Source organism: Pelodiscus sinensis, chromosome 33 (genome assembly GCF_049634645.1).
Source record: "Pelodiscus sinensis isolate JC-2024 chromosome 33, ASM4963464v1, whole genome shotgun sequence".
In the NCBI taxonomy this organism is placed as follows: domain Eukaryota; kingdom Metazoa; phylum Chordata; order Testudines; family Trionychidae; genus Pelodiscus; species Pelodiscus sinensis.
The window spans coordinates 3,022,514-3,033,800 of record NC_134743.1 but is presented as its reverse complement, the minus strand read 5'-3'; the positions used below and the strand labels follow the sequence as shown (position 1 = coordinate 3,033,800).

Here is an 11,287-nt window from a genome sequence, read left to right as displayed (position 1 = left end):
GTGATGGTGGGAAAGGGCGGGGCATGGGGCGGTAATGGTTAGGGAGTCCCAGGGCAGATTGTGCAATTGCTCCAGCTGAGGATGGCCCACAGGCCGGGGACAGTGCTGCTGAACACGATCTGGGGGTTATCCAAGATCACAAATGGGCATATGAGTCAACAAGGTAATACAGCTGCAAAAAAGGGTTTGTCTAAACAGGGCTCTGGCTTGTCAGACCTGGGCGGTGCCTGTCCTCCTCCACCATTCTCAGCTGACGGACTCTGTTGGGTTCTGGCTGCCACACTGTAGGGAAGATGTGGGCCAGGTGGAGCGAGTCCAGAGGAGAGTCACAAAAATGATAAAACGTGTAAAATACCTGACCCATAAGATACCTGACACATAGACAGTCTTGAGAAAAGAAAAGGTAGGGAGGGCCGATAACAGGCCTTCACGTGTGTTACGGGCTCTTTTAAAGGGGCTGGTGATCAGTTGTCTCTATGTCCACTGAAGGTTGGACAACATGTGAGGGACTTTACCTGCACCGAGGGAGATTTAGGGGAACTTTCTGTCCCTAAGGGCAGTTAAGCTCTGGAAGAGGCTCCCAAAGGAGGCTGTGGAATCGCTATCGCTGGAGGGATTTAAAAAGACGCTGGGCAGACACCTGTGAGGAATGGTCCAGGGTGACGTGCTCCCCTCACAGCTCAGACTTGAAGATTTCAGGGGGTTCCTTGCCGCCTTGCCCCTCCAGGGCTCTGTGCTTTCTGCCTCGCTGCTCTGAACGAACTCCCCGAAAACATCCGTTGAGCTGCCTCATCATCCCTTCCCTCCGTAGCACTCCCCGTCTCCGTGACGCCTGCAAAGCCAGGAGAACCCTGGGGCTGATGGTGTGATGAGACCACTGGCTCTCCTGGGGACGATGACTCCTTGTGCTGCCCTCCCAGGCAGTCTGGGCGCTGAACTTCTCTTCACTGATCAGGTGCCCAGCACAGGGCGGTTCTCCTCACGGCGCAGCAAACGGCTTGGCTGGGGCTGTGACAGACCGGACCGTGTCTGGGCACAGCTGAGGGCTTCCGCTCAGGGCGAATTGTTCAACTTCAGGGCTCCTTACAGTCCCCAGACTGGTGACCTCTCCACACAGGCCACAAACCAGTCCCACAGAGTGCTTCAGCTGCCTGCCTGAAGCCTCATGAGCAAAACCCCTCCGACACCCCAGCAATATCCATGTCCCACATGGCCCCGGGCCTCATACACAGGTGGGGGGTACTAGCACCCAATCCCACCTACCCCGAACAAGTTCTGTCTGGTCCTAAGAAACCAGCCACAGATCCCTGGTCAATTTACCCTCTGGATCTTACCCACAAATAACGCTGGGCCAATCCTTTAGCATCTAACACCTAAAGGTTTATTATTACAATAAAGAAAAGCATGAGAGTAAGGTTGTTAAAGGAATAGTATGTTACATGCACCGAATCTCCCAGTTCTCGATGCAGGCTCTAGCAGAGATGTTACAGCTGCTGGTATAAAAGTTCTTGTTGCGCATCCTAAGATCAGGATGGGTTCACAGGTCTTCCGGGCTCTTCGATCCCTGCAATGCTGCCTCTGGGATGAAGTGCTGAGCTGAGAACCAAGTTGGCATTGACCACATGGCCTCTTTATACCTCCTTCCTGGCCTCTTCTTGGCTGCAGGAGATCACCTGGTCCTCAGCCTCTCTCTGCTGGCTGCTCTTAGGTGTCCGCCCTCCTGCTTTAGGTGTGTCCTTGGCCCATTCAGTGCCATTGTCCCACAGGGCCTCGCTAATTAGCATGTCCACAGGCCGGGCTCTGCCCAATGCTCAACCACATGCAGAGAAATATTCAGGATCCACACAGACTACAGATTCCTAACTACACACACAGACGTCATACAACCACATAAATAGCTTACATAGGACTATCAGATAATAAGCTTCTATTCAGCACCCCACATGGCCCCCTTTTATACCATTTTCTGGGGCCAACACCCCCACCTATGGGTGCAGCAGTGATCTGGCTGCTCCCCTCAAGATCCAGTAATGTGACAGGCAGTGACTGGAGGAGCTGCCTGGGCATAGTCTGTAACCCAGGGGCCCACTGTGCAGCAATCATCAGCAGTGTCTGTGTCTCCCCAGCCCCTATTCAGAGCTGAGTACAGGTACCTCCCCGGCCCCCTCCCCACCCCCGTCTCCTGCTCACAGCAGGTCAATAGGGTTCTCCCATTCTTGGGCCTCTGGTTCCCATGCAGCTGCTCCCCACAGGAGTCCCTTGCAGCCCGGCAGGCTGGGGCAGGCCCCATCTCTCCAGCACCAAGGTGATGACGGATACAGACACCAGGAGGAGCGAGACGAGGGTGCAGCGAATGGCCTAGGGGGCAGGAGATGTGGCCGGCCCTGCAAATGGAAAGGACCTGGTGACGGTCGGGTGCAAAGCGGCGGGCGGCCCTGCAGTGCCAGCACTAGGCACAGAGCAGCTGCCGTGTAGAGACCTTGTGTGAGTGCCCAGAGGGCTAGATCTACGGGGGATCATGCTGCAGGGGGCATGTTCCCCCGAGAGGAGGCCGAAGTGACAGAGGCTGTTGGGGACTCTCCTCCCTTTGCCCAGGTGGTGTTGGAGGAGCTCAGGCTGCACCAGGACTTGGTGCAAAGGCCTGACAGGAGCCAGCAACGGACACAGCAGCCCAGACCCTCTCTCTTCTCTCCAGTGTGGCTGGCGGCTCACAGGGGCGACCCCGCCCTGGGCACGAGGCCTTGGCACCGGCTGTGGGCTCAGGAGGGGGCGGACATGGGACATAAGCGATGCCGAAGGGAGGGGTGTGGGCATTAGAGGCCACTACCATTGCCCCGCCCCCTTCCCCGCACCTACCCCTGCCCCTGTTCTGAGGCCACGCCCCCACTCATTCCACTCCCCCCTCCCTCTGCTGCTTGGGCTCCCCCACCCTCACTCAGGTTCGCTGGCCTGAGGCTGGGGTTTCGGTGCAGGATGGCTGGGGAGTGGGGCGCGGGAGAGGCTGCGGGTTGCAGGCTCTGCGATGGGTTCAGGGCAGCGATGGGAGTTTGGGTGCAGACTCAGGGGCAGTTAACTGTGGGAGGAGGATCCAACAGGAGGCTGGGATTTGGGGTGGGGGGTGTCTAGCCCAGCTGCCTGAGAGATACTAGACTGACTCTGGTTTCCCTGTGTCTCCCCACCTGGGCTCTCACTCCCACTTCTCCTCTCAGGGTCCCTGCCGGCTCCCCTGCTCTATCTGAATGCGTCCCTGGCGCCTCCAACCCCCCCAAGCCTCACGAATGTGGCCCCGACTGAGACATCTCACTCCCCTGGCACTCCAGCCCCAGGCCAGTTTAACTCTCCTGGGTTCCAGGGTGAGTGGCATTTGCGGGTACCTCTCAATCTGAGGGGGGGCCAAAAATGAGGGATCCCCGAACCTCAGTCCTCCCTGTCCCTTCCCCTCACCCAGTGGGGCTGGAGCGCCAGAGCAGTGAGGTGCCCCAGTTGGGGGCCATCTCAGTGAGGCTTGTGGGTTTTGGAAGAAGGGTTTTTGTATTTTGCTTTTCTCGTGTGTGGTCCCCAACTGGTTTTTCTGGGGGTCAGTGGCCCTGGAGACAAAAAAGGTTCCTCATTCCTGCCTTAAATAAAGAAAACTTTGAAACCCTGTGTGGTAGACAGAAATTAACAATTTACCTTATTTAAAATGAAGTTTCATAAAGTTAAAACACCTAATCTGTGTAAAAATTCAAATTAAACCCGTCACCCAAGCTCCAGCACTAGCACAATGGCTCCGCGTGATGATGCAATGAACGGTGCGCACCCAGGCTCCTACCCTAAGCTCCCTTCTGCACCCAACCGCCCCGTCCCAGACCACAAACTCCTCGGTAGAAATGAGGCCCTTGACCACTTGCCAAAATGCCCCCCCCCATTAAAAATTATTGACCAAGCCTGATCCAAATGTTTTTTGAAACGTTATTTAATCAGAATTTAAATACAATTCTATACAATTCGGAGGGTTGGGGGGAGGGGAACGCAGCTGCTGGCTCCTCAGCTCCTTGTGCTCTCACTGGCTGTCTTCCTGCTGCAAGGGAAGCAGAATCCATCAGATTCATCCCTGGGGACTCAGGCGTACTGGGCCACCCCAGCATTTCCACCCTCCTCCCCCCGTGCTGAGACTTGTTCTGCTCTCTGGTCACCCCCCGTCAGGCCCGCAGGGTGAGCTTCTGACCCACCCAGCAGGGACGTGGGGGGGGGGGCAGCATGAGGAAAGGGGCAGGGGACTCCCTGAGGGGATGGGAAGGAGACCCTGGCCCTGCCCCACTCTCCTGATCTGCTCCGGCTGCTCACCATGTATCCCAGGAGCTGATGGGCCTGCCCCTGCAGGGCGTGGGCCAGGACCAGCCCGGCCTGGCTGGGGTGCCGCAGGGGGGAGCGGGCAGCGAGCAGAGCCGTCTCCAAGAAGCAATTCTCCTGCTCTGCTGTGAAGAGCTGCCCAAAGACCTGGAATCAAGAGCACAGGAGGTTTCAGCTGACGGCCCAGAGCCCGGCCCCAACTCCTGGGGCTAAAACAGCTTCCTCCTTCCCCAAACTCCCTTCCAGACCCTGCACCCAGACACTCTCCTCACCCGGCACCCCAACCCCTGCCCCAGGTCACCCCTTCCTCCTGCCCCCAAGACCCTCCCAGACCTCACCCCCCTCCGCACAACAGAGCAGCCCTAGGCCACTGGCCAACATCTTGGAGCAGCCTCCATCGAAAAGTGTTGCCCCCCCGTCCCGCCCTGGTTCCCCTCCTACGGGAGATCCGGGGCTCCGTGTGGCGCTGCCCCTAGGAAGCGCCGCCCTTTTGAAACACCAGGACAGCGTCACAAAGGGGCAGCCCACCCCTGAGCCCTGCCCTGCCCTGGCAGCGCGTCCTTACCTCTCCCACCCTGACGGTGTTGCTGTGAGCCAGGACCCACCTCTCCTTGTACCAGTGCCTGCACCACAGGTCCTCTGCCTGGTGGATGTTGAGGCCTGCAAGAGACACAACAGGGTCATTCTGCTGGCAGGTCTGAGCCCTTCCCCTCCCACAGGTCCCTGCAGGCATCCCTGGGCAAATGGAGGGGCACAGGGGGCAGAAGGAGGGGAACACAGAGGGACGCATCCCCCCTTGGGCCAGTCTGGGGGAAAAGGGCTGGGTCCCCTCCCCCCGCCGCCGGCACCCTCAGGGTGTCCCTGGGGCCCAGGTCCCGGCTGGGTTCCTTACCCCTGTGGTGCAGGAGGAGTTGATACAGGCTGTGCACCCCCTCCCGGGCCAGCCGGCTGACGTCTTCGGATGGGTCCGAAATAAAAAGGCCCAGCTGGTCCACGTGGTGACCCATCCTCGGCCAGTCGGCGGAGTTCTGAGGGGAGAGAAGAGGGGGGGTCCCTCAGCATCCTGGGGCTGCACGTCCCATGCAAACGGCCGCCGAGGCGGGTCTGAGCTCGGGGGACGGACAGAGACACCTCCCGGGGCGGGGCGGGGCCGGCCTTGCGAGGAGACAACCCTGAGCAATGGCCCCGACTGAAGGGTCACTCCGGGGGTGGAACAAGGGGATCCACTGACAGCCACTCCCTAGTCTGAGGCCCAGGTGCAGTCACACAAGAGCCCCCCGGAAAGGCCCAGGGTCGCCCCTCCCCGGGGAAAGGAGAACGCGGCCCATTCCCAGCCCATTCCCGGCCCTGCCTCTGCCTCCCGGGGACGCTCCCAGCCCCGCGCCCTGCAACCCCAGACCCCCCGGCTCCGAGGTCACTTACGTCAAACCCCCGGAGGGTGGTGGCGACTCCCAGCAGAGCTGTGGTGCTGCGAAGGGCCGTGGCTCGCTCCTGGGGCAGGCGGGACTCCAGCCACGGGCTCAGGTGCTGGGGGGGAAAGAGGCAGGTCAGGACCCGTAGGGAGGCGCCGGTTCTGGGCAGAGCCTGGGGCTCCTCTCAGACTGTGCCCCCCCCAGCCACTGACACTGCTCCTCTCTCGGCCCCCCGAGGAAGCAGGGACAATGGCCCCGTCCCCCCCACGGGGCTCACCTCCATTATGAGCTGGAGCCGGGCGGTGTCTGGGGACTCGGCGAGGAGGCTCACCAGTAGGGCCTGGAGGTCGTAGGGAAGGGCCCGGATGAACTGCTGCAAGACAAGGGGGAGCCCTGGGTCAGAGGGGGGTTGGGGAATCCAGGCCACCCGCTGGCTCCGGGGTGCAGCCTTGAGCAGGGTCTGAGCCGCCTCGCAGAGCAGGGAGGAGCCCAGGCTGGGCATGGAAGGGACGGGCCCCCCGGGAGAGCAACGGGAACCCTGGAGGGAAGGATCCAAACCTGCAGCTTCTTCCCGCCCTCTGCCCCCCCCCCCGGAGCTCCAGCCCAGCCCGGAAGCAGGGCCCAGAGGGACGTACCTGCGTGTGGATGGGCTCCTGCTGCCAGTCCCCAGACACTGTCTGTCCCACGGCCGCCGTCAGCAGGGGGCTCAGGAGCTGGGTCTGCAGGGGAGGCTGCAAGGTGCTGGCAGGAGAGAGGGGCAGAGACTGTTAATTGAGCAGCAGGAGACAGAGACTTTCCCACTCCCTGGTCAGGGGATCTGCTCTGGGGGGGAGTCGGCGGGGGGGGGGGGGTCGGTACCTGAGGCTGCAGGCGGCGTTGAGGCAGTCGGCCAAGACCAGCGGGGGGGGCGAGTCCTCCATGATCTCCTGTGAGACCCAAGGAGACAAAGGGGTGTGTGAGGCTGGGGCCCCCAAGAGACGCTCACGCGGCCAGCGCCCCCACCCAGCAGGATCCAACCCCACTGCCTCCCGCTGCCCTGTAGCCCCCTGCCCGACACAGGGCCCCTCCCAGCACCCCCCTCCCAAACCGGGACCAGCTCAATCCTTGTCCCCAGGCCATCTCCTGCCCCTCCCTGCCCTGGTGACCAGCCTCTGAACCTCCTCATCCCTGCTCCCCAGGCGCATCCCCAGCAGTCCGCTCGGCTGCCTTCCAGCCCCCCATGGCCCGGGGAGACCCCTCCCTGTCCCGAATCCCCCTCCCTGTCCAGCACCCCAGACCTGCCCCATTTCTGTGTCCCTCCCTCCTCCAGCATCCCCACCAGCCCTCCCCATGTCCATCTCCCTTTCCCCCTCCCCCTCCAGCACTCCTGGCCCCACCCATCCCGTTTCCAGCACCCCCACCCGCCGCCATGGCCCAGGCAGACCCCTGTCCACCCCACGTATCCCCTCCCCTCCTCCCGGCCGCCGCGACTCGCTCACCACGATCCTGGCCACCATGGTGTCCTTGCAGCAGCGCGGCGCCAGGGTGTCCTCGCCCCTTTGGAGGGCGGCGAGGCAGGCGGGGGTGACGGCCAGAAGGAACCGCTGCAGGGCGGCTGGGCTCTGCACCCCAGAGAGAGTCTGTGAGCCTGGGGCCTGCCTGCCCCCCACAGACAGCTGCAGGGCTCAGGCCTCCCAGGAGTGGAGGTGGGAGCTGCCGGTTGTCCAAGCACCCACACTCCCCCCCAACTGCTGCCTCAGGCTTGTGGGGGCCCAGCTGGTGCATGACAAGAGACCCCAGCTTGGGGGGCCCAGGCCATGCAGGAGAAGGGGCCCCAGGGGATCCCCAGAGACAAGCCCCTCCCAGAGGGGGGGGACGTGCTGGGAAGGGGCCGGACAATCTCGGGTCCCCCCTGTGTGGAGAAGTTTCCTACCGTGTCCCGGGTGTGGAGTTGCTCTTCAATGTCGTAGATGGCCCCTTCCTCCACCCGGGAGTCCACCCGCTCCTGGCAGAGCTCCGCCGAGGCGCAGGGGGACTCTGTGCGGGAGGGAAGGGACCAGGGTGACTCCAGCGGCCAGCAGGGGTCACGCGCCCCCATGTCAGGGACCCAGGGCAGGTTGGGCCCCACACGCCCCTCGCAGGGACCCATCCCCCTTCCACCCTCACATCTGCCAACGCCCTCAGCAGAGCCCCCACCAGGAACAAGAGAGCCAAGCAGCCCCCCGCCCCCATCCATTGCCCTGGCTGCGGGGCAGACACTGGGGCTGCCCCTCCCCCCCCCCCCGGGTACTGGGTGAGCCCCTGGGCCCAGCGTGTTCACGGCCCCTCACCTGGGTCTGAGCGGCTGCGGGAGGTGGCCCGGCTGCAGCTGGAGGCCCAGGCGCTGCTGCTGACGGACCTGGACCCACAGCTGCAGGGGCTGGTGCGGAGAGGCTGGGGGCTCCCGGAGACTGGCAGGTCCCCGGGGGCCGGGCAGGGCGATGCCCCATGGTGGTAATGGGGGCTGGGCTCCTGGGGCAGGTGTTTCTCTCCACAGAGGAGGCCCCGGAGCCACCCTACCCGGCTCCCCCGCTGGGCTGGGTCCCGCCTGCCCAGCCGCCCCTGGAGCCAGGTCCGGGGGGGCCTGGCCGGTGGGCGAGTCGCCCCGAGCTGGTGGGATTCAGCTTCCCCACCCGCAGGGACGGAGGAGCTGCTCCCCACCGGCCCTGGGGCCATCTTCAGGGCTTTCCTGAACCACAGCCGAACGCGTTTGGCCATGCTGCAAATGAGGGGAGCAAAGGGGAGCTTGGGGCGCAGCCTGAAGAGCAAAATCCAGGGGTTCCAGCTCCCCAGAGCGACTGCCCCCAGCCCCCAAATGGCCCCTTGCTTATCGGCTCGGTCTTGCACAGGCACTGCAAGGACCTGAGTCTCCTGCCCATCAACAGCCCCTGCTCGGCCAATCAGGGGAGAATCTAAGGTGTGGGGGGTGGAGCGTTCTCCCCAAAGACACCGGCATAGACCTGTTCCAGCCCAGGTCCCCACAATGGGGGCTGCATCCCCCGCCCCACGGCTCCTGCAAACCACCCCCCGTCCTTCAGCTAGTCTGTTGGGTCACAAGCTGGGGAGTGGGGGGGGGGCAGCAGGGGAAGGTCACAGGAGAGGCAAGAACAGAGCAGAAATGTGGGGGGATGGAGGAAAAGGGAAACCAACCAGGAGAAAGCCCCAGTGGCGCTAAGGACGCAGCCCAGGTGAGGAATCACCTTCTGGCCTTTGACTAAGGGCTGGGCCTGCCTGGAACCCAGCCGGCCCCGGGCGGGATCCAACCCCTGGGGGCTCTTACCTTCGTCACAAAGGTGTCGGGATGTGGAACTCACAGAACGCGAAGGAACCGTGAGGAGGAGACGCACCAGAGCTAAAGCAACCGGGGGTCTCCAAAGTCCCCTGGGCCCGCCCCCCGCTTTTATCAGCCTGAGATGTGGGTCCCTCTGTGAGGTCAGCACCTCCCCACCTGCCCTTTGCCTTATATGCTGAGGGCTGCCCAAAGCCCCTGTGAGGTCAGTGCCCCCCCCTCACCCTGCCAGGCAAATGTCCTGCCTCTGGCCACCCCCCTGGGAAGTTTGAGCCATTACTAGGGGTCTCTCCCCCTCCCTCACTGGGCACCCTGCAGGCAGCAGCTCCAGTAGCCCCATAGGCTGCTCCCTGCCCTACACTGCAGGCTTCTTGCACAAGAACTGTTTCACGCCAGAGTTCTTGCGCAAAAGGCCTCGTGTTAGAGCGCCTCCACCCTGCCATGTGCTTTTGCACAAGAGCGTCCATGGCAGTGTGAACGCTCTCTTGTGCAAGAAAGCTCTGATGACCATTTTAGCCATAAAAGTGTCTTGCTCAAGAAGCCCCTGGTGCCCGTCCACGCTGCCTTCTTGCACAACAGCTCTTACACGAAGGGGGCTTATTCCTCGTGGGGAGAGGAATAACTCTTGTGCAAGAAGGCCTGCTCTCTGATGCTTTACTGCAAATTTACTTGTGCAAGAACACACGTTTAGTTTAGACGTGCCACAAGTTTTTCCACAAGAACAGTTGTTCTTGAGCAAAATGCCTGCCGTGCAGACGTGGCCTTGATGTCACCCAGCACTGGACTTCCTGGCCAGGAGCAAGACTTAGAGCCTCCCACTCGCCCCGCTGCCTCTCACGGGCTCCTGCCCGGCCCCGGCCCTCGGTTTTGCCCTAGCGCATCCCAGCAAGGCCTCTGGCCTGCACTAGACCCATTGACATGCGGAGAATCCACCACTGCCCTGGGGCGCTTTTGTCTGTGGGACTCGAACTCACAGCTGAGCATGGAGCCTGATTTCTCCCAAGACTTTGGCTCTTTCCTGGCCAGGCCCTGGGGCTGGTTCCACCTTTGTCTGCCAGGGACCGATACTGTCTCTCCAGGGAGGCCCTGCAGTGCAGGCTCCTTCTTTTCCCCCTGGGCCCGCTCAGGAGCTCAGGAGACACCATTTTTCTGCACCCCACAAAGCAGTGGGGGGCTCCTGGTTGCCCAGGTACCAATCTCAGAGCTTCTCTCTCAACGGGGGCCAGGCCTGGAGGCTCTAATCCCCCTGAGACTCACTGTTGCTGGCTCACCCCCTGTCCTGCTCGTGGCTCCGTTGTCCTCCTCCCCACAGCCCCCTCCACCTCTAAATGCTCCTCACGTCAGTTCCCCTTCCCCTTCCCCGTGGCCAGGCCCTGCAAGGCTCTGGGGGCTGGTTTGCTGCCCTCAGCCCTGCAGTAGCCTGCTCCCCAGTTTGCAGCCCCTCCCATCATGTGTGGGGTCTCCTGGTACCGGAGGGAGGACGGGGGCAGACCAGGAGGATTAATTTGATGTTGCAGTGGCAGGAGAAGGGGGGGGGGGGTGGCAGAGAAGAGCTGTCAGTACATTATCCCAATACACCATCCGAGGACAGGCGTCGCACTGGTTCCTGCAGCCGATGGAGAGGAACCCACTCCTCCTGGGGGGAGGAGCAGCCAAGAGAGGGACCCATTCACACCGGTCTGGCAGTGTGATGTAGTGGAACCAGCGCTGCCTAGGTGGGATTCTACCTCCCCCCAGTCTGCTTCTGAGACCAAGTTTCCCCCTCTGCCCCATGGGCTAACAACAAGGCACTTTACAAACATTCTCGGTGTCATTGGCATTGTATGAAGGGGGAAACTGAGGCATGGAGCAGCATCTGATTTATACAGCTCAACCTAGTCCCCGTCCCTCTCTATCTGCAGAAAAAGAAGCCAAGTGTTCTTGCTATTTGGCCCCACTATCTCTCCATTCCCCTGCTTCCACCTGATGTCAAACACACTCAGCTTGCACTACTTCTTCTTTCCTGCGCTGAAGCCAAGCAGATCAGGATGGGGAGGAGACATAAGGGAGCCCCCAAGTGCTTGCTGTCTCTCTCTCTCTCTCACACACACACAGGTATATATTACTTCAGAAAATGCCGGGCATGAGGTAGAGGAGAATCCCCATTAACTGTTAGCACTATAGGGCATATGATACATACATAAATCATTTAGAGTCCATCCAGCAGAGGGCAACAATACACCCCGCACACATGTAG

The 11,287-nt window shown here is 61.7% G+C and overlaps 1 protein-coding gene across 1 annotated transcript; it reads right to left on the bottom strand.

The window, feature by feature from the left end:
* Positions 1–4,893: 4,893 nt before the first annotated feature.
* Positions 4,894–8,900, bottom strand: LOC142823344 (maestro heat-like repeat-containing protein family member 7). Its single transcript, XM_075914276.1, has 9 exons — positions 7,657–8,900; positions 7,223–7,345; positions 6,603–6,670; positions 6,380–6,485; positions 6,022–6,117; positions 5,755–5,859; positions 5,225–5,360; positions 4,938–4,992; positions 4,894–4,897 (listed from the first exon to the last, which is right to left on the bottom strand). The coding sequence occupies exons 1-9, from the start codon at positions 7,957–7,959 to the stop codon at positions 4,894–4,896; spliced, it is 996 nt and encodes a 331-aa protein (XP_075770391.1). The 5' UTR covers positions 7,960–8,900.
* Positions 8,901–11,287: the final 2,387 nt, after the last annotated feature.